At 45.8% G+C, this 22,613-nt stretch overlaps 1 protein-coding gene across 1 annotated transcript in view; it reads left to right on the forward strand.

Annotated features, from left to right (window-relative positions):
* Positions 1–22,613, forward strand: part of CACNA1H (calcium voltage-gated channel subunit alpha1 H) — a 224,933-nt gene that overhangs the window by 171,093 nt on the left and 31,227 nt on the right. Inside the window, exons 11-25 of the mRNA XM_065031285.1 lie at positions 2,247–2,398; positions 3,371–3,556; positions 4,160–4,277; positions 5,264–5,419; positions 9,537–9,627; positions 11,689–11,897; positions 13,555–13,989; positions 14,678–14,778; positions 15,174–15,297; positions 15,438–15,506; positions 15,615–15,799; positions 17,955–18,081; positions 18,586–18,711; positions 19,434–19,523; positions 20,378–20,591. Coding sequence (XP_064887357.1) covers positions 2,247–2,398; positions 3,371–3,556; positions 4,160–4,277; positions 5,264–5,419; positions 9,537–9,627; positions 11,689–11,897; positions 13,555–13,989; positions 14,678–14,778; positions 15,174–15,297; positions 15,438–15,506; positions 15,615–15,799; positions 17,955–18,081; positions 18,586–18,711; positions 19,434–19,523; positions 20,378–20,591 — 2,383 coding nt within the window. The remainder of the gene's footprint in view (positions 1–2,246; positions 2,399–3,370; positions 3,557–4,159; positions 4,278–5,263; positions 5,420–9,536; positions 9,628–11,688; positions 11,898–13,554; positions 13,990–14,677; positions 14,779–15,173; positions 15,298–15,437; positions 15,507–15,614; positions 15,800–17,954; positions 18,082–18,585; positions 18,712–19,433; positions 19,524–20,377; positions 20,592–22,613) is intronic.

The following is a 22,613-nucleotide window of genomic DNA, read 5'->3' on the forward strand; positions in this document are numbered from 1 at the left end:
ATTTTGAAATGATCACCAGCTATCCCAGTTTTCACGGTAAAATTGTGACTCTTGGCAGCTCATCTGGCAGCAACAAGGTCAATTTGGAGAACTCTGAATTAAGCTGGACTTTAGCAGACGAGTCCGCTGCTGGTACTGCAGGTCACCATGGGCAGGTTCTCTGTGTTTCCCTGCAGAAAGTGCTACAGAACAACTCTGTCCTTTCAAATCTGCCCAAGCTAAAGCTTCCCTGCTGATGACGGTGTCATTAATTTTGCAGCATCAACATGCTAATGAGCCATCCTCAGCCTGCCACAAGCACCTTGTCCCAGGGAGCCCTCAGTCTGCTGCCTGGAGGGTTGCAGGAATCTAGCAAGTTATTTCGCTTCTTGTCAAGAATGCTCTTGTGTAACCCCGGCCAAGGGGAGACCAGTGTGTCAGCCACACGCTGCTCCTGACAAACAGCTCCAGGACACTGTGAGCATCGTGTCCTGTCACCACTGTGGCTTCCAGTGGCACTATTTCAGGCTCAGTCTCTGTGGGGAGCTTGTTAGATGGCATCTTAGAGCAGCCCTTTTCTTCAGCTGGGTTTTCATTGCAAAAGGAAGGCCCAGGTTGGTTTGGCATAGGAAGGGAATAGCATGATGAGCAGTGATTGATGTTAGGGAGGGAATCGCTGTCCCTGCAGCAAGGACGGTGTGAGGAGGACAACCCGGTGACCGGGCTGTTCAATGCACCGTGCAGCCATCTGGGCCACCCCTTGCTAGAGACTTAAGAACCGAAAATTGCACAGTCCTTCCCCTGGTGTCCCTGAGTAATTAGCCTATATGGATTATAATCATGAGGACTGAGGCTCTTAGTGCTCTTTCTCCTGCTTGAGCCAAAGCCAGTCTATGGCATAAAGTAATTTAGCTTGTGAGTGATGGTTCATTAGCAGCCCACAGACTGTCGCTGCCTGTAGTAGGGGATGTGTGGGCCCGTCATACATTCGAGTTAACTGTTTCACCTTCAGTTGCCAAGGATTCGGTTTGCAGAGTGTGGAGTTAAATATGGCTGTGCCACAGAATTACAATGGTCTTCTCCCTTCAGATCCTCAAATCACACAACAACATCCTCAAGAAGCTGCCAACTTTTAACATAGTGTCTAATGACGGATGGGGAATAAAGGAAGCTATTATCAGTCAGGAGATGAGTCAGATATGAAAATAACACCTTTTTCTAAACGATATTGTTTCACTGAGGAAATGAAAAAGACTCATTTTCTTTTGCAAAGGAGCAGGCCGTGAGCATTAGAAATGCGCATTGCGGAGCCTGGTGCTGTTTGAAGGAGCAGTAGTAAGTGAGCAAACCGCATCCCACCTTTTGCATCTGTCCCTGCTGTGCCACGGTTTGGAGCGTGGGCAACGGGGAAACGTTGCTGTGCTTCCCAGGAAAGGCACATCTAAGGCTCTGTCTGAAAAGCAGGGCTGTAGCCCAAGGTAATTTGGTGCTGGTAATAAAGGAGGGGAATGGTAAAACGAGTTCTTTGATCTAAGCTGCATGAAGTCTTGTGCACTCAGAGAAGCCCACACTGATCCTGGAGGGAATCCTGACACTCAGGGCCATCCTGCCACTTTAACAAAATCTGCTGTATATTATTAACTGGGACTTCAGAAGGAAAAACAATCCTGGGGATTTCTGGGGACAGTTTCCAAATGGAGATCTCAAGGTAGATAAAACTATTGATCCTACTGACATTTACAGGTATTTGTTTTCCCAATTCTCTTAAGAGATGCCTGCATGAAAAGTGCTTTGTTTATATATGAATAGAGCTGTGCTGTATTGACAGGGCTTCTGCTATGGATATAACAGTATCCATAAAGCTCTGCTGGGGTTGGTGTGATAAAAACAGCCTGACCAATGCAAGTCCAAATAGAAGCCTTACAAGCCATACTAGCCACTCGCCTGGATACCTGTACCTTGCAGCAGTGAACAAGCCCTCTCCTTTGCATAGCTTTAGTTTTTTGGGCCCATGTATTTGACACAGTTGTTCTGCGACCACTCCAGAAACGGGCTGGGATTCTGTGTTTCCAGTAAGACTCACAGGGACTGTCCATGAGGCTTGTCTGCTGTTTCCCTCAGACACTTACCTGCTTCCATGGCTCCCTGGAAGGAACACGAGAAGATGTAGCACCTGTGCATCATTAGCACAAATCCCAGAGTGGGAGGAACGGATCTGCATTTTAGCCATTTCCTCTGTTTGACCGTGTTGCTTTTTTGCCCTGCAGCCGGACGAGCTGACCAATGCCTTGGAGATCAGTAACATCGTCTTCACAAGCATGTTTGCCCTGGAGATGCTCCTGAAACTCCTCGCCTTTGGCCTCTTTGGCTACATCAAGAACCCATACAACATCTTTGATGGGATCATAGTTGTCATCAGGTCACTGCCAGTTCTGTCTCTACTGTGGCTTTTCTGCCGAGGGCTCAGACCAGTTGGGGAGTGGGATGGGGTATAGGAATGACATGTTAGTCCAGGGATCTCTGGGTATGATGTGCTATAATTTTGCTGGCCAAAAGAAGGGCTGTCCAAAGTAAATGGACCTGGCAGATGGAGAACAAAGTCTATTTACGCCACACATCTGGCACTGTGGCCAATTTTCCACTGAAGTGCAGAGTGGCTAGTCCTGGGAAAGGAGTGCTGGGGGTGTCCGTGTCCCAGCAGCATGTCCTCCCTCTCCCAAATTAACCCCTAACTCTGGCTGGAACAGGGCAAGCAGAAGAAGGCACAGTTCTGCTGTCTTCTCCCAGGGGATCACTGTCCCAGCCTAAACTGGGGATGTCACAGCCTGTGGATGAGAAGCTCGTGCAGCACCTCTCTGTGCTGGGATTCTTTCTAGCAGTGCTGGTCACCCCTCCATCAGTAATTTGGGGCAGAGAAGTCAAGGGAGGCACAGAAGGTGTAAACCAGGAGGGTGCTCTTGACTTCAGTTGGCCCATCACTTCGATTCAGAGAAGCGAAGAGCAATAGAGACCCAGAACAAAGGCCAGTCTGTGGCCTGATCACACTAGCCTACCCTAACAAATGTAAATCCCACTGAATATAAGCAAAATTATGATCCACATTTTGTGGCAAGCCTTGTGGCCGATTGTAGTGATGCAGACTAGCAGGAGACACGTTGTGGTGTGAAGAGCCACAGAAAGCAAGGGAATTAAAGAATCAAGAAACCAGCTATGAAGGATATAGTTTGTGTACGAGCATGTGTGTCTGCACAGCTAGGAAGCGAAGGTGTTTTTCAGAAGCGAGGAGGTAGCAACAAATAAACTACCCCTTTAGGGCTTCAATGGTGTGATATCCTGTAAGAAACCAGCCTGCTCGGGGCTGTTGTTTGTAGTTCTTTTGCTGTTCCTGCAGTGTCTGGGAGATCATTGGCCAGTCGGACGGAGGCCTCTCTGTCCTACGAACATTTCGGCTGCTCCGGGTGCTGAAACTGGTGCGTTTCATGCCGGCCCTCCGTCGCCAGCTGGTGGTCCTGATGAAGACAATGGACAACGTAGCCACCTTCTGCATGTTGCTCATGCTCTTCATCTTTATCTTCAGGTACCAGAGGCTGCAGCTCTTCTTTGATTAATTTTTCAGCTTGCTTAAGTAATATGTAGATTAGAATAACAATATGCTGCATTTGCTAGGCTACCTACATGATAGAAGTGCTCACAATAGACTGGCAAGCAGACACCTATTTACCTCTTTTTGGTCTCTATCTTTCATTAACTACTGTAATTCTGTAGATTAATGAAGTACACAAACAGGCAACGATTGCGCTGGAGTTCCTGGGAGGCTCGTTTAGCCATGTCTCAGGAACCTGCCAGTAACTGACTCTATCAGGGTTATGTTTGAAACGGAGGTTGTAGAGACTCTAAGACTTCTGTCTTTTTTGACAATACGGTTTGTCATTTTCTAGACAAAGGAGATCCCTGATTTGTCTTAGTGTAGACAATTGTAATGGAATGTGACACAGGAGAACCAAATGGCAGTTTGATCAGTGATCATGTCAGTGGTGGAGCAGATCCCTCTTCCTGGGACATACCACTGGCACACCAAACACTGACAGGGGGGAAGCATCCAAAAATTCACTGCAGTCCTCCCTGCAACCATATTTCACACAATAATGTGTTTCTTCCATCTCCCTTTTTCCCACTCCAGCATTCTCGGCATGCATCTTTTTGGATGCAAGTTCAGCCTGAAAACTGATACAGGAGACACAGTTCCAGACCGAAAGAATTTTGACTCCTTACTTTGGGCCATTGTGACTGTATTTCAGGTAAGCCGTGGATCCTCTGGGAGCTTTTAATGTAGACCACCTAGACAAGTTCTTTCACTTAAAAAAACAAACAACGACAAAAAAACAACAAATAAACAAAAAAACAATGCTGTTTGAGTAAGTGTCAAATTTGGACTGAAATGGCACTGCAAAGTTATTAGGGCAAAATGATCATGTTCCTGAGCTAGCTGGTCTCTATAAGCCCTAACAGAGAAGCAATCCATTAAAAATCGTCACTGTGTGAGTGACATGACTCAGTGCAGCTGACTGCATTCCTGTCCCCAAAGCTACCTTGTTTTTAGGAGGGTTAGAGGCCATTTTCATTGTAGGCATGAATTAATGTGGAGCATGAATCTGTCATGCATTTCTCTTAGGCCCCAGGCTTTTTGAACTCCAGGAAACCCAGGAGAGTGGGAATCCCTGAGGAAGGATCCTTGCAGCAAAACTTTGCAAAGATGCATTTTTTTTTGCCCAGCTTGTCAGTGCTTTTACCTGATGGAATCCAGTTTGCTTCCCTGAGTTTCCTGAGCCACCCAATATCATGTATGTCATCAAATATCATGTCCCCTACCCTTTCCTTTAGCTCCAGGTGCATTATAAAGAGCAACCCGAAAGGAGAGAACAGCTCTGGCCTCAGGTCTGTTATCTTCTGATGGTTATTAAAGGAGGCAAGTCCGCCACCAAATGATGGGACTCGTATCAGCGCATCTTTTGTGTTACCATATCTAGGATCTGAACTGGTCATCTCTGTGGGCACCGTTGTGCCAGGTCTGCCTTGAGAGGGGGAGGTTTGGCCAGGAGAAAGCTCTCACATGCAGACATCTACATAAAGGAATGTTTTGTGGTCTATTCTCATGAGACCTGCTAATGACTGTGCTCAGAAAAGGTCAAAAAGAGAGGATGGTATTGATGAGCCTGTATTTGCAGCTACTGTGCACGAAAGGAGTGGAGTAATTAAGAGAGTTTTCACTTTCACGTCTCTGCAGATCCTCACTCAAGAGGACTGGAACGTGGTCCTGTACAACGGGATGGCATCTACGTCCTCGTGGGCAGCACTCTACTTTGTGGCCCTGATGACCTTTGGCAATTACGTGCTCTTCAACCTTCTTGTTGCCATTCTGGTCGAAGGCTTCCAGGCAGAGGTAAGAGATCTGAGCAGAGGGAGGGTGAAAACTGAGAAGCATGTGCAGGGATGAATCCGTGTCAGTGCAAACATCAAGCCATGCAGGCAGCCCTGAATTTAAAGTTCAGGGGTATAGATGAGCTGGCTTGGGCATGTGAAGCTCTTGTAAATCTACCTTAGCAAATAAGGCCCTCTGGACTTGGCGTGGGACTTGGGAGACCAGCACTTTCATTGATCTACAGGGTCTGTTGTGTGACCTGGAAGAAATAATTGAGGATTAATTTAACTCACCCAGTCTCCCATATGTCCTGCTTTTTGTGTTTCTTTACGGTGGACCTCAGGTCTTCAACGCATCCAGCCAGTTCTGGTCATGGGGACCGGGTCGGATGTGAACTGGTTTTCAGTCCCAGCCTTTCTTTGTGATTCAGCCTCTTGCATGTTATTTGAGGCTACTAGCACAGCTGTTCAAAAGCTGTCTTGCAAGGTTACAAACATTAAATTTTTAGATACTTAGGATGATCTAGGACATATAAATACTAAAAAGATTTTTCAAAGTCCTAGTGCAAATGGATGTAATTTTTGAGACTTATCAAAAGTCGTCCAGTCCCAGTTAAATCTAAGAATAATGGCATCGAAAGGGCTAACGTCATGCTTTGGGATTTTTTAATTATTATAATTATTGCTTTTTTTTTTTCTGCAACTATCAAGAAGGGAGGGTTTGCTTAGTGCTGGATCCGCTCAGAGATGCACAGAGCCAGAAAGAAAATGAGATAGATAATGCTTCGGTTTTCACTACCTTAACTCCCAAGGGAAAGAGGAGAAAGAAATTCTTTTTATAGGGCTTTTTTTTTTTTTCCACTTTTCATTTTTTTCCCCAGAAATGTTTATCATGCTCTCCTTTGCCACGTTCAGATCACTCTTAGATGAACCTTCGCTGACCATGGAATATAACTGAAATATTTATGGACTAAAAGTCCCCTTCTCTCAAGCCAGCACAGCCACATTTATGTCTTTCAAGGATGTCTGCATAGATTCATTATTAAAACATCCCTCCTAGCTTCATCACAGCACTAGCAGAAGAAAATTAATTGAAACAACAGGATGCAAGCCCCAGTTTGGAAAAAAACAATCATGATCTACATCACTCAGGGCTCTTTCATGGATGCTGAGGGTGGTGAGTGTCACCTGCACCCACAGAGAAGACACAAGTTGTCCAGCTCATGGCTTCCAAACCTCACAGCTCAGCACTGCTTTAGTGGGCATCTTGATGTCTTGTGCAATGTGGTCCATGCCCTGAAGATCCCACACAGCTGACCAATAAGTGCAAGAAGGTCTTTTTCCAAGAACAAGCCTACATTCCATGTGTCAGTGATGGGAGCTCATGCTGACACTGTTTGTTGCCAAATTCCTATCTTTTTCTCAGTGTTACCAATCTCAGCATCTCCTGGCTTTGCTCTGGATACTGTAGTGCCTTTGCCATATTCCTGTTCTAGCGCAAGCTGTCGCAGATGGATTTGGACATTTTAGCCGCTAACCTAATAAGATCAAAGCAAAGGATTTGCCAGTATTCCTACAGGCTCTGCAGTAGCCTCTGTCTTCCAGCCCAGAAGGGTTTTTCCTCTAGGAGAGCTTTATCCATATCCAAAGTGTCTGTGCTGGAACCCAGTTCTGCTAGAAAATGACACAGGCTGTAGCACACTAAAGTGTGTGCTAAAGTAGTAGATTTTCCTGAACTAACGCAGAAGCAACCAATTCAGTTGGCCATGTGGTAGCTCCCAGTTATTCAGTGGCCAGATGTGTGAGATACCCTCAGATTCCACCAACCAGCAAATCTGGGTGGAAAAAGAGGACATGATGCCGGGGAAACCCAAACGGACAATAACCAGCACGTGTGACTCGACTGACTGGAAGCTGCTCCTCAAGCAATCCTGCATTCAGGCGTAGAGAGCCCTCGTACAACAGTTTGCATCCTCTGTTCCTCATTGCTTTAAGGCAGAAGAAAGTTTTCTCCACTCTGCAACCTGGCAGCTTGAGGGTATCTTTGTACAGTACAGATCCTGCTCCTTATCTGCCCTTTTGGATGTTGAATCACCTGTTAATGTAAAGCCAGAAATGTGCAGCCTCGTGCAATACTCTCTGATGACAGACCTGGCCAAACGGCTCTTGTTTTCTTGCTCCGGTTTAATGGCTACTTGATTTACATGTGTGTAAGGAGTAGTTTTCAAAGCTTGTATTATTCACCCAGTGCTGCCTCAGAAAAGGCCAGCAACCACAGGCATGACATTTGCAGGGCACATTTTGCTCTCCACTTCCATTTATTACTAATCCTGACATTAAGCCTATGGGCTTGTCAGTTGTCTCCCGGTGAGGTGTTAGCTGTGTTGCAGAAAACCTGTCTCAGGGCTGGATTTCAGCTACCGGGGCTTGATTCAAGTCTTGCACTTAAAAATGCATAACGTAGCTGTGGTTGTAAACCAAAGACGTTTACAGTCTCCTTGGACAAGTACCAGGAAGAACTATCAGTGGATTCTCCGGGGTTTTCCTTTGTCATCCCTGGCTCTGTTGAGATGTTGGGAATACAGCAGAAATTCTTGTTTTGACCCCTTGGACTTTGCCCTCTTACAGAGGGATGCTCTTAGCAGTTGTAGAAGACACTGAGGTCCACTTCTCCTCCCTCTCCTCAGGTATTTCTTTTACTTTGATGGAGAGAGACTCCTGGGAGAGTTGTGCAGCTATGAGGGTGCACGTTACAGCTGCTCTAAGCTCCAAACCATCAGCAGTGTTTCAGCAACAATAAAAATTGTACTGTGAATCACAGTATGTAGTCTCAGCTTGATCTCAGGTTCTGATCTGCCTGTGGAGCAAGTTTGGCAGGAGTATCCCTAAAAGAGAAGAGGCTTAAGTGGCCACAAAGCCATTTTTAGTACATTTGTGCTTAGGACAACGGGCAGCCAGGCTTCAAACAGGGTCATAATTGCATATTTGTGCTTACGTTGGTCCCATGTCATTTTGCAGTCTACCCCAGAGCTGTTCTGGAAAAGCAGACAAACCGTCAAAAATTATGCAAATCTTTCATCTACTCTGCATTAGTGCTTCTGCTCCAAAACAGAGATGATGAATAAGGGAGCTTAAGGCTCTCAGTCATTCTGTCTGGCTGCAATACATCACGGAGCAAATTAAGCTCACTGCCACTTCAGCACCATGTCTCTAGAAACCACGGCAATTCATTCAGACATCAGTTAAGGAATTGCACTCCTGTTTTTTCGGGATCAGCTGCTTTAATCCAACCATTTGCTATCAATTTGCACAGCTTTTCTGCAGTCCTGATGGATCAAGCCAGCGTTGTGCCGACAGCCCTCTGGAATCTCCTCTCTGCTGATCTCCCCCAACAGAGAAGAACCTGACAAAAACTCTTCTCTCCCAGGCTTGTGCATTATTTAGGCTGGTCATTTGTGGTAGCAGAGGCAGATATGGATGAAACGGAAAAAACGTAACTGGACTTCCAGGAGGAAAGCCGGTCTGAGGGCAGTTGGCTGTTCTCTGTCCTGAAATAATACTGTGCTGCCAGGCAAACTGGCCCTGTTTCCTTCTGTCTCAGCTTCAGTGTTGCCAAGAGATTTCCCAATACAATCTCGATTACCAACCAGCATGAAGAAAGCAAATCAGGGCTGGGTTTTCAGATCTAAGTCAAATTTACAGTGCTGTCAAATAAAGAAAAAACCCTTTGACATCCTTTGACATTAAAACCTGAGTGCTTTCAGCTGGGATCATGGAGAGTGCAAATACGGAACCCCACGGTGCCAATTTGTCTTAGTCACTCCTCTGATTACAGCTGCACTTTCGTGTTCTCCCCTGGAATACGCTGTTCGGTGAGGCTGGGTGCAGTGTAGGAAACACAATGACATTACAGAATCATCCTTTCTGTCCAAGTATGAAAGTGAATTGAAACAAGGAAGATGGACCTACCCAGGACAGTGTCAGAGGGAATTGGCCATCCTGCCCTCCTCGTTCTTGGGGTCACACTTAAACTAACGATGGGGAGCTGAGGTATCTCTGAGCTGCTAAGTAATCCAGATGGCTTTTGTGCTAAAGTTTAAATGAATCTGGTCTGTTAATTATCCTTCTCCTCTCTGCAGGGTGATGCCAACAGGTCAGACACAGATGAGGACAAGACATCTGCCAACTTCGATGATGATTTTGAGAAGCTAAAAGACCTCCGAGCAACAGGTAGGATTTTGTCTCTGCGTTTTCCTGGGAATCTGAGAGCTACAACCCTGCTTCCACAGTCATCTTTTCATATGAAGTTGTGGGGGGAGAATCCATTTTACTTGGCAGTTAACCTGATAGCTGTGTTAACAGACCAGCTATGCAAAAAATGTCAGGAAAGCTAAATCAGTGTTGATATTTCCTTTAAACAGATGTTTTTCTAATTTAAACTGCACTAGAATATTTAGATACGTCTCATCATTTCTTCTGTACGATTACCACAGAATGGTTTGCTGACAGCAATATTCTCACGCTACTTCTCGGCAGCTTTTGAAATCAATCATGCGCTCATCTGTTCTTTTTGGTTTCTCGCACAAACGCATTTGGGTGAGGTTTGATTGATGGAAATGTTGGTGTTCATTTGTGTTATAGGAGGGCCTGGCAATTGATTTGAGGTAGGGCCACATTGTAGTAGTGTACTATAAACATGGAATAATAGGTGACAGTCTTCACTCTGTAGAGTTGGCAACCAGATAGGGGACAGGGAGGGATCATATATTTTAATAGAGTGAGTAAACTGATGGTAAACAGGAACTAGTTCAGTTCCTCTATACTTCAATTTTCAGCTTGGGCTCTTGTTAGGATTACTTCACATGCTTCTAAACCAGGATTAATTTCAGCTAAGGAAATGATATTGATTGTGGTGAGCAGATGGAATTGAACTAAGGAAGCAGTAGAAGCAATTTGTTGGGGAAGCTGAGACAGAGCTGGATCACAGCAAGGTGATGGAGCTGCTTAGTTTGCGGATAAAGCAACAAATTTCAAATGCCAAGCGATCAAATGAATGCCCATCGCAAATAGTTGGCAAGGAACCCACAGCATCAACTGTGCACCAGCTTTGCACCGTTTGCCAAGCCAGTTCAAATAAGAAGAGAGTTCTAGGTGAAAGAAATGTTGTCACCTCTTCTTATGTAATACAGGAATAGAAAACAGGGCTGAACTTGCCATCAGTCAAAGTCCATGAGTAATTGTGTGTCTCCATAAGCCTCATAGGCACCAAGCGGTAACTAAACAGCATAAGGACGTTAACGATTCTATTATAATGCTGCTGGTCTGTAAACAGATACACTGGCAAGAGGAACGTGTATTGCAGATTGGCAAATTTTGAGCTGGATCTTCCACCTCTCAAAGTGAATGGCAGTGTTCCTGTGGACTTCTGTGGTGCAGATCAGGTATTTGTGTACAAGCCAGCAACTAAACAGATGATATAATAAAAGCACACTGCATTACAAAAGTAGCCAGGAGAAGAGAAATAGGAGGGGTAATGCACTTGCTTGGATTTCTCACTGCAAACTTGTACTTGTTTGCTGCTCCTCACAGATGCTCCCATCCTTCCCTCTCCTTAAGATTGATTCTGCAGTTATTAAACTAAAACTGACTAAGCCAAGTAAGACAGGAGCTAGTTCAGCTTTAGTTTTATGTTTGAAATTAGGCTTTTGGTTTTGAGTATTCCAGCACTTTATAGGTCTGGTGGTGTTATGTCTGGTTCATCTTTAGTATGAATATGGTTTTGCAATTACCACAGCGATGTGCCATTAAATTTCCTGTTACAGGAGGTTTATTCTTCTAGATGGGTGGATGTGTAAAAGCAGCTTTCATTTCCTGTCCCCTGAACAGATGACTAAAGACAAAAACAAAGACATATTTGCTTAGTGCCTTCCCCATGCAGGAACCTGGAGCATGAAAATCTCTGTACAAGACCGTATAACAAGGAGAAGAGGTTAATTTCCCAGGGTGACTTTACACAGTCCATGATGTCCTTTCCCTGGAAACTCTCTCCCAACCTGCCAAAACTGTAACTCCATTCTAAATCCCAAGAAACAGCAAAAGAAGCTCCTTTTGGAATGCCTCTTAAAATGCTGTGACATTTGCCTTTCATCGTGGTGGGGATGATCTTATTGCCCACAACGTTTCATCTCCCTTTGGCGGAGTTCCTAGGAGACCCAAGGAGCAGTGTCCATTTTGAAGAGTGATTTGTGTAGCTGAGCATTCACCTCGTGTTCTCTCTCCCCTTCTCCGCAGAGATGAAGATGTACTCGCTCACGGTCACCCCAAACGGACACCTGGAGGGCAGGGGCAGCATGCCACCACCCATCATCATGCGCACTGCCGCCACGCCAATGCCCACGCCAAAGTGTTCCCCACACATGGACTCAGTGCACACTTTTGTGGACTCGAGGAGAGGGAGTAACGCTTCGCTAGACCCCTTGAGCTGCGATCAGAAGTCCTTGGTAGGTTCCTTTTGCTAAAGACTCTCAAGTGCCTGCAGGCAGCACAGATGAGATGTGTGTGTGTGTGCGTTGCTGGAAAAGAAAAAGGAGAGCGATAGATGTGAGAAGTATGTGGAAAGGCAGGGGGAGAACAGAGTCAGGAGGGAGAAATGAACGGGCATGCAATGCTGGGGCAGGACAGTGACAAGGTAACAGTCAAGGACAGTGAGTATATGAAAGGGGAGACAGGGATGTACTGGGATTCAGTGTTTTCCTGCCTAGTATCTGATTGGAATTCTATGCCAAGCCACCCCACCAGAGAGATGCAACCTGAGACAAGCTGTAAATTCATGCAGTAATTCCAGCAAACCTCTAAGGAGGAGGAGGAGGCACCTTTTGCAAACCACACTGCCCATTTTGTGGTGCCTTGGAGAAGCTCTGCCGTGTTCCTGTGAGCATGAGGCCTGTTTCCCCCTGCGGTGTTTTAGGGTTGCATGTTGAATCCACTTTGTGTCAAGGGAAATGAAGCATTTGTCCTCACCAACACAGCAGCTGAGCTGCAACTCCAGTGCAGTGGCCCTATTGAAAGGGAAACAGAGGAAAAGGGGATGTATGAGCTGACCCATTGCCACTAGGCACAGCTCCTAGAGCAGAGATGTGGCGACTGATTGCATTTTGCCCGCGACAGGGGAGCAGGAGGGCAGCTCTGTGAAAACAGAAGCAGCAGAGTTAATAGACAAAGTAGATTTCTACTGCTGCTTATCTATTCCATTCCTCTGCTCTGTAACTGCAATATCATGTTCAAATCAAGGCAGCGGACCGTGAAGGCACTTCACACAGAGACAGAGCCACTATCCCCTTTGGTAAGCTGCTTAGTCAAGGTAATGCTTTTGAAAAGAAAATAGACATGACTGTTGTTTGCCTTGGGGTTTCATGGGATTGTGAGTTGTTGGAGAGCGTTGTTCATGGTTTGAATCCTTTCTCTGAGAGCACATTAGTGCCACCAGCCAAAGGAAGATGAAGCAGTCAGAGCAGAGCTGGCCAGCACTGAGAAGGAGGAGGAAAGCAGTTTGCCTCATTTTGTACTGGGAGGAAGCCATGGAGGGAAAAGGAGTTTTTTCTTCTAGCTTTTCTGCTCTGACCTTAATTGTTCTCATCCTGGCAACTACCCGCCAGCCAAAGTGCACTGACACACTGCTCAGTGCCAGAAATTTGCTGTAAGAGAAACATTCATTCCATCTGCTTACGCAGCAAATTGAAGAGAAAGTCATGCAAACAGGGGCACAGCTTCCAGCAGACACTCGGGTGACTTGGGTGCCAGACCAGCTTTGGAAGCCAGGGAGGTTGTGGGTTCAAACCACTTGAACATGAGCAAAAGTAAATGGCAGTAGTGTCCTTGCGTTCAGTTTTTATGCACAATTCGTTTTAGGACAGTAAGAAGTCATGCAAGACAGGGGATTAGTAGTTGATGTACAGGTGTAGCTCAAGTAATTCCTTCAGTGTGGGTTCAGCTGGGTGCTTGGCTCCCAGCTCAAGGCACTGGCGGGATGCAATCAGAGCAGTGAGGAAAGCTGGAAGGGGAAGACGTGACTTGCAATGAGAAGGCTCTTCTAACCTGGGCAAAATGCTTTGGCTTCCTCCAGGAAACAAACCCTCAAATGTCTTTCTCCTCTCTCAGTCCAGCCTCCGCAGTTCCCCTTGCGCCAACTGGGGCACCAGCAGCAACTGGGGAAGCCGACGCTCGAGCTGGAATAGCCTGGGCAGAGCCCCGAGCCTCAAGAAGAAGAACCAGTCGGGAGAACGAGAGTCCTTGCTCTCTGGGGAGGGAAAAGGCAGCACAGATGATGACTCCGATGATGCCAAGTCTAGCACAGTCAGTAGGCCCTCATTGCACCGCCGGGCAGAGTCCCTGGACTACCGCAGCACCCTGGACTTGCCCGAGCTGCTCCAGTTGCCTACCATGCACCACTCGCTCAGCATCAGCCCCGTGGCCGTTCTGCCCGCCGAGTACCAAGACTGCAACGGCAAGATGGTTCACGTCCCCAGCGAGTTCTTCCTGCGTGTCGATGGCCACAAAGAGGATGCCATGGACTATGAGGATGACATGGAGGATGTGAGTTGAGGGGGAAGTTGGGTGGTCACGCGTTAAGTGGCATTTCCACTCCAAGAAGGCTGATTAAAAATGCAGCTTGGAAATAATGTGTTACTGCCTAATGGCTGGTGTAAACAACATGAATCCTGATCCAAGGAAAGGGTCTCCACTTCCTAAGAAGGTGGGTTTTTGCAGCTAATGGGTTGGGCTCTTACATTGCAGTGTTTTCTTACAAGGTCAAACTGCAAGGGGTTGTACATGCGTTTGCCTAATTTTTAGACTGGTAGAGATTGTCCCACTGGCCCAGGGTGCCTCCAAAAACGAGCTGTGGGCACAACAGATAGCTGATGTCTTTGCTCACAAAAGCTGTTTGGCATCTAGGCTTGAAAGCCTAGAAAGAATGTTTTCTACTTAACTTTTTGGTTGATTGAGACATTTTTGGTTTTGACACAACTTTGGATCTCAAAATGACACCAACCTAGAAGTCTTGCTTTGATATGTCCATAGCTCACTGTACAACAGCCCTTTACTTCCACCCCTTTCCTCCCCGTTTTGTTGGACAATGTGACAGTTCTGTCACAGCTCTGTCCCAAAAGCAATGATCGCCTACAGGTGCTATGGTCCTGCCCCCTTTCACAAAAGGACTGTGAAAGTTGAAGAGGCAGGAAAATAAAAGAGGAAGAAAAGGTGGTTTTTCTTTTCTCTCCAGAGTTACTGCTACCGGATTCGTAAAGTCCTGGAGCCCTACAAACCACAGTGGTGCAAGACTCATGAAGACTGGTCCCTCTACTTGTTTTCCCCACAGAATCGGTAAGAAATTCCAGTGAAATGCCAGCCCACCAGGTTTTTGTGGTAATGGAATCCTACATTTCTAGTTAGCCTTCCCTTGAGAAACATCCCTCTCTGATGCAGAAGCACTGTTTTAGAAATCTCTGATTTTCAGGTGACTTTTTCTGTTGCATGTGGGCAGAATTGTTGCATGGTTCGCTCCATGCCTGTCCAAGAAGTGTGGTTTAACCAGCATTACTAGTAGCTGTTATTAGAACTTGTTTACAGCATTGATTATAACAGCTGAAGCTTGTGGAGAGACTCGCTCATCACCTGGGATGATGCTGCTGAAGATTTTCTAGGACCTGCCATTCGGGTGGGAGTCTCTTGCTGACCCAAATATCTGAAGGATATTCTTCTCCCTGCCATTTCTTCAGGTTTCGAGTGACATGCCAGAAGGTCATTGCTCACAAAATGTTTGATCACGTGGTGCTGGTCTTCATATTTCTCAACTGCATCACTATAGCACTGGAGCGACCAGACATAGATCCGCACAGCACAGTGAGTACCTGAGTCATTTTCTTCCTTGATCCAACATCCAGATCTTAATCTTGTCAGGGCAAGACCCTGCCAGATGAAAGGTGTTTGTTTTCTAATGTCTTTAAATACCTTGCCTCTTTTTGTTGTGCTGTGTTTTACAGGAAAGGATATTCTTAAGTGTTTCTAATTACATCTTCACTGCAATCTTTGTGGCTGAAATGATGGTTAAGGTAATTACATCTTCATCCCATGGCCCTTAGTGAGTCCTGGCAAAGACCAGAACATGACATAGTTGTGATCCAGGTGAAGATTAAATGTCTCTCTTCTCCTGGCTGTAGGTGGTAGCTCTTGGCTTTTTCTCTGGGGAGAACACCTACCTGCAGAGCAGCTGGAATGTCCTGGATGGAGTCCTGGTCTTTGTATCTATCATTGACATTATTGTCTCCATGGCATCGGCAGGCGGAGCTAAGATCCTGGGTGTCCTTCGCGTTTTGAGACTTCTGCGGACCTTGAGACCTCTCCGGTACGATCGCCAAGAGGGTGGCTGAGTTTTCTTTGTGTTGATAGATCAAAAAGTTTGAAAAAATGCCCATGATCCATCAAGGTCTTGCTCAATAACACAATCAGCTGAAACACAGTATGGGTAGAATCATTTTTGGGGAGCTCTTATCTAGTGAAACTGTTTGAAAACAGTGAAATTAGTTGTTATATAATTCATCTTCTCCAGCATGGAAAAGAGCAGATGGAGTTTGGAGTGAGAGGTGTTATCGTTCTCAGGCAGTTAGTGCAGTGAATGCCTCCTCCACGCTGCACTTTTATCACTGTTTTACAAATCTGTCTGGCTCCTTGTTAAACTGCACAACCCCCCAGTAATTCCCAACCAAAGAGGTCACTTGGCTGGGAGAAGATTTGCAATTGTACAGGTGCTGACAATAATTTGATAAGCTCCAGCACCTATACCTGCTCTCCCGTGGCTGCATATCTAATATTACTGCAAAACAATTTAGCTCTCAGCTAGGAAGAGGAAGAGGAGATGCTTTACGTATCTGAGAAGACGAATAAAGAGAATTTGTGTTTTCTTTACGATTATGCAATAATAAAGAGTGTTAATGCTTGGGGGATTTTTACAAGCTCATGGCTTCTATTTCCATCCTTTTTGGCAAGAAGCACAAGCCTTTTTTCATGAAATTTCAGAGGAAATAAGGTTGGCACCTTCTGAGACCTGTAGGCTTTCTGATGAAAAGCTGTTTGCTCATGAGAATAATAGGAAAAGGCAATCTTGTTTGGGCTTATGACCACAAGAACAACAGTTATTTGTCTGCTGCTCTGTATTTCCTTAGTGACAAGTAACTGTGTGAGTGTTTCTGTCTCCTCTCGTGCTCCTGTACTCTGTTCTGCTGGTGGCATCAGGGTCCTCTTGCAGTGCTGGGTCACCTGGAGCCTCTCTGGGTCACTCTGGACAAGCCTTGGCCTAGTGGCACCTTGGGGGACCTAACATACCTGTCTAGGAACTGAAATCGGGGCATAGGCTATTCTTAAGTAAATGTAAGGGGAAAAAAGGGGATTGGTCTTGGAGAATAACTAGGCCAGATCCTATTAATAGAGAGGAATTCATCACCTCTCCTGACAGCTTCACTTATCACAGCTTCTTCTAGGGTTACTCCAGGGACCATTCCTAACACTTGATAGGTGCAGTTCAGCCTTCCATGTTATTTGCTGCCAAACAAGACCCTGTTGAAATTCTTTGTCCCTGCAGCATACAAATCTCCTCTTTCTCTGTGTTTGGCAGCCATGAAAGCATCGTTAGCTGTGCAAGCTCAAGCTGCCTGCAAGGACTTGTACCTTCTCCCCTCTACTGGCCCCTCCTAAAAAAAGCTTTGATGTTCTTCAGTCAAAACCCCCACACTCCCAGAAAATCTTGCTTGGGCTCATTACACTTAAGTGTACAAAGACATTTTTCATACGCACATGGGAGAACTGTTCTCCAGGTACTCATACAGGAAAAGAAAATATGTGTTCTCTGTGATACCCAGGAGCTGCTTCAGGCCGTGCTCAGAGCATGCCTGGCCTCTGCCAGCCAGCCAGCTGCTCTTTAGTGGGATGACCCTTTGCTGTGAAGCTGTTGATCACAAGTTCCTGTTAGCTAAGAGTCAGTGCAACTAATTAGGAAGGAAATTGAAATGACTCGGTTTGAAAAGTTGGCACAGGGCTCAGGCCAGTGGGGCAGGTGAGCAGTTATGCCTTTAGGACGAGGATGATACACTCTCTAGTACCACTGTGAAGCTTTTACACGGCATGTGTAGGAAACAGGCTCCTGCCTGGTGTGTGCCCCTCTGCTTGGGTCAGAGAGACCACAGAGGGGATTCGAGTTAACAAATAACCCTGTTGTGGGAACCTCTGTGATATTCTGCCCATAGAGACTATTCCCTCTTTGCTGTTATGGGTAAGCAACTGCACAACACTCTGCTGACAGGGTGCCTCACACTGCTTAATTCCATCTAATGTGACTGTGAATGTTCTGGTTTTCCAACTAAGTCACTAATGGCTTCTGAACGCTGCTCGCAGGTAGAGGAGGATTGTGTTAGCTTTGCTGCAGCCCAAGCAGAGGAGGAAAAGCAACTGTAATAACGGGACATGCATAAAAATTAAAAGTTTTGTCATTTTGCCATTTTTTCCAGAGTCATCAGCAGAGCTCCAGGGCTGAAGCTGGTAGTGGAAACCTTGATCTCCTCCTTGAGGCCTATTGGGAATATTGTTCTCATCTGCTGTGCTTTCTTCATTATCTTTGGGATTTTAGGGGTCCAGGTAGAGTATTTCCCTTACCACGGCCACCTGTAAGTCACTGCTGCAAAACAGAAGTTGTCTCTTCTCACCACCTGGGGTTAAGTTGGAAGTAATGAGCTTAAATCTCTCCAAAGGAAGATTTCAGTTAGGTGTTGGGAAAGAAGAGCCAGGGGGATGAACAACTTAGCACCAGCCAAGCCTGCCTGAGGGATGGGGAGGGAAAAGACTAATTCCCCAGATCCCTCCCAGCTTTGTGTGCTGGGATGTATAGAACATCTCTTCCTCAGAGGAGGGGTTGTCATCTTCCCAACAAGACAGGGCAGGCCTGCAGGATCACCTTCCTTCTGTGGCTGAGCAGATACACAACTAAAGTTTCATGCCATAAGTGTTAAGTATCTGAGCTGAAGGGAAAGGAATTTCAACTTGGCAAACAACTCTATTAGGGGAAATAAAGATCAGTCAGGGGACAAACTATTCAAAGCTGCTTCCTTTTCTGTTTCTTTTTTTGTTGCTTTTCAAATACAGCTTTTTAAAGGCAAGTTCTACTACTGTGATGGTCCTGATGTAAAAAACATCACTACCAAGACTGACTGCACCAATGCACGCTACAAATGGGTTCGGCGGAAGTACAACTTTGACAATTTGGGACAGGTAAAGTCCTCATCACAAGGATTTTCTGTACCAGTTTCTAATGGATGATCACTTAAAATGTATTCCTTCAGGAGGGTGCAGAACGTCCATCATAGGGAGTTTCCAAAAACAATATAGGCATTCATTCATCTATCAGAAGCAGGTAAAAATGGATCAGGTCCTCTCTTCATATCTTGCAGCCAGACTTCCTAAGGTTACACAATTCCTTCTTTATAGGAGAGTGTTGTCTTAAAGCCACTGGCTTTGCTTGTAGTCCCTCATGTATAGACCTCAAGTGTCACTTTTAGTGTCTTGACTTGTAGTTGTTATGTTTGCAAATGAAAAAAAAATAAGGTGCTTTATATTGGCTGAAAAGCAGGACAGCCTGTAGTAGGAGCTGAGATATATTATTGCTTTTTAAAACCCAAGGACATTGGGCCAGCCTGGCATATTGAGTTTTAATTGTGCTTTGGTAACCAGAAAGACTGATGTGTCTGAGCAAAAGTCAGCCTATATTTGAAGGAAAAGGACCATTAACAACCATAGTTTGCTCACTTTCAAGCCAGATACGGAAACAGGTAAAAACAAGCCACTATATGTTGCATTTGTCCACCAGCTCTAGGCCAGATGATGTGTTATAAGCTGTGGATTGGTTTTGTTGAGCATTGTCTGTTGTTAGTTTCTTTTCTGGAGACTAAAATGCAAGATCAGTCTTTTCTGATTATTTGTTTGTTTTCTCATAGGCCCTCATGTCCTTGTTTGTCCTCTCCTCCAAAGATGGCTGGGTGAACATCATGTACGATGGTTTGGATGCCGTGGGCATTGACCAACAGGTAAATGTGCTGCAGAGTCCGGATGTGTTGCTCTCAGAAACCTTATGCCTGGGTGACTCTGATGTTTTTGAAGTCCAGGAAGGAGCAGAGCTATAGGACCTTCTCGAGGTCATGACTACCCATTGGGCTGCCAGGGTTCTCCACTGAGTAGCTTTTACAGTGGCTGCACCCCATGTAGTACACAAACAGGCACTGATGATGGACTTTTTAATTAGAGTGATGGTACCTGAGGAGGGCCACACGTGCCATTGCACTGTGGCTTCATGGAAAGCATGACAAGAGCAAACTCACACGAGATGGGAAACAAACAGGAATGTTGCAAAAGAGGCATTGTTAAGTTTGCATGTTATGTGGCATTTCCAAAGGAAAATCAAGAGTCTTAGATGAGTAGTGCCCCGTCATAGCTACAGTAACACTTTGTGCTTAATTTTCCTCTGCTTCTGGAGATCTCATAATAACAGAGAAACATTAACCATGAGCCCACATCTCAAAAAACTTAATAAGCTGGAGCCTATCTTTAACTGAAGTGATCTCCAGGTGTGATGATGCGCATCCACTGAGATTTATCTCAAGTTGTATGAAATACATGCCAAAATAATTAAATCCTCTAAACCAATTTACAGAGGCTAGGATGGAGTTTACAACAAAAGGAAAATTCTAGTTGGTGAGAAAGTGAATGAAAGGAAACTGTTTTGGGAAAAAACTCCGAACTCATCACAGCACTCTCATCCTCCCCAAAAAGTGTATGTACTGTGCTGTTCTCTTGCTACAGAGAGCCCAATATCCTGACTTATACACATCTTGTCTATGCCGCTTCTCTACTCTCTTGTTTTTTTAATTCTCCACCTCACCAGCCCATCCAGAACCATAACCCTTGGATGCTTCTCTACTTCATCTCCTTCCTGCTCATCGTCAGCTTCTTCGTGCTCAACATGTTTGTCGGGGTGGTGGTGGAGAACTTTCACAAGTGCCGGCAGCACCAGGAGGCGGAGGAGGCCCGGCGTCGGGAGGAGAAGCGCCTGAGACGCTTGGAGAAAAAGCGCAGGAGTAAGGAGATATACCTGTCTGGTCGGTAGACTGCGTTACAAACCAAAATCTTTCTGAGCCCTGCCTGCTCCCAAAGCAAGACTTTCGTTTTTTCCTTCGGTTTTGTTTCCATGGGATTCAAGAGGTTGTTTTGCTTCGTTACCTCTTTGGCGGTACCTTAAGTCTGGGGTTGCCAACACCCTGGAATTGTCCTCTACAAGCCTGATGTAAAGCATTACCTGTTTACTTGGCTGGGGAGAAAAATCCTTCTCCGAGCAGAGTCCTCTATCGTGCTCTGCAAGGCAAACGTGTCCCAAGCACCGAGCAGGAGCTTGCGGTGTGACCGAGGGACGCAGTGAGTAAACAGCTGCGATGGTTACCGGGTGCGTGAAGGCCAGTCCCCAGGGTAGCCCTGTGGCTTAATGTGCCGCTTGCATCTGATGATGGTGGTGGTTTGATTTATTAATTCTTTTCGTAGACAAAATAGTTGCGATGCTTTTTAGAGTCCTAGCGCATGGCCCCGCATGCCACAGACATGCTGCATGAAGGGCATGAACAAACCGACGACCCTGGGGAGAGGAAGGGAGCCCCAAAATGGGGCTGTCCAGAACAGTTCTTCTCTGGGAGATGTCCATTACAAGAGATGCTGGCCCCATCACAGGCCAGGGGAGCCATTCAGTGCTGAGCAATGTGCTGGGACTCAGTTTGTCCTTGCAAAAGGTCTACATGGAAATACTGGCCAGATGCAGGGCCACTAGGGTACAAAAGAACACCTTTAGCAGAAATCGGCTTCTTAGTTGGATCTAGTAGGTACCATCAAACCAGCCCAGAGAAACACCTGAGCTTGTGCTCCTTTCCTGACCCAAAACTTCCCAGGGGTTCTCATGTATTAATTCTCACCTCCACTGCTCCTTGGCAGGAACAAGCTGCCTGTAGCATCTGGTGAGTATTCCCAGGGAAACTGCCAGGAAAACGGCCACCCTGACCTCCCAGACAGTTTGAGTGAACAGGGATGGCCTGCATTAGATGATGGCAAGCATTTTTAGAAGTGAGGGAACATGGCTTGTCCGCTGTGATCAAGGATGAGCTTAGTCAGGCATAAGGCTTCAGTGCTTCTGGCCCTGCTTGCAGCCCTGCAGCTCTTTGCCTTGTGCTGTGCCGCCCTCTGTAATCTCCTGCAAGGACCTAATATCTCATTGTGACAAATGGCTAGTTGTCTCCCAAACATCAAGCCATAGGTATCCATTTTCAGCTGGGAAAACTGCAGTTAGATTGCATAGTCTTTTTCCTGGCTCTCAGGACACAGCAGTCGAAGGCTTTGCTAGTAGAAACCCCAACCGGTTTCCTCCATCCATCCACGCTTGAGTCAGAAGGCAGGCAGCCGCATCCCTCACAGCTCCTGTCCTGCTCTTGTGGTTTTAATAAAGCTGTGGGAGACCTCAGCACTAAATATCTGCACCATGGTCTCCACAGGCTCTTAATGACAGACTGATGTGACACTACAGTGAAGGCCAAGCCCATTTCACTTTAGCTAGTTCTGAGTTGAGTTAGCTGGATTAAAATGAAGTCGAGATCAAACTAGTCAGCTGCAAACAGATGTTGAATCTGTTCAGTAATTTAGAAGAGTTGAAGTGCACTTCCCTTTTCCCATCTTGGTTTTTGAGTTTGAGGCTCCAGCTAGTATTAGAAATAGAAATCCTGAAGGCAGCATTTCCAACACAATAAGAGAAAAATCAGTGTCAGGCTCTCAAGAGTCCTCCTGCTTGTGCAGTATTTCTACCCCAATGTGCTGATCCAAGCAGACATTCAGATAAACTCAAAGTTCCTAAGCAAAAAAAAAAAAAAAAGCTTATTTACAAAGAACATTAAACATCCTTAGACAAAACAGACTGGGGCACAGGTAAGGAGGGATAACTTAACCACAGCCAGCTGATGTTCCTGATTAATAAGTAAATCTTATTACAAGCCTGTCTGTGGCTTGCTGCTTAGACACCGAAAAGAGCCAGTCCTTGTCAAAGTGATGGTCGCTGTTACATCACCCCTCTTTATCCGGCTATCTTGAAG

The sequence above is a fragment of the Columba livia genome, chromosome 15 (genome assembly GCF_036013475.1).
Source record: "Columba livia isolate bColLiv1 breed racing homer chromosome 15, bColLiv1.pat.W.v2, whole genome shotgun sequence".
NCBI lineage: Eukaryota > Metazoa > Chordata > Aves > Columbiformes > Columbidae > Columba > Columba livia.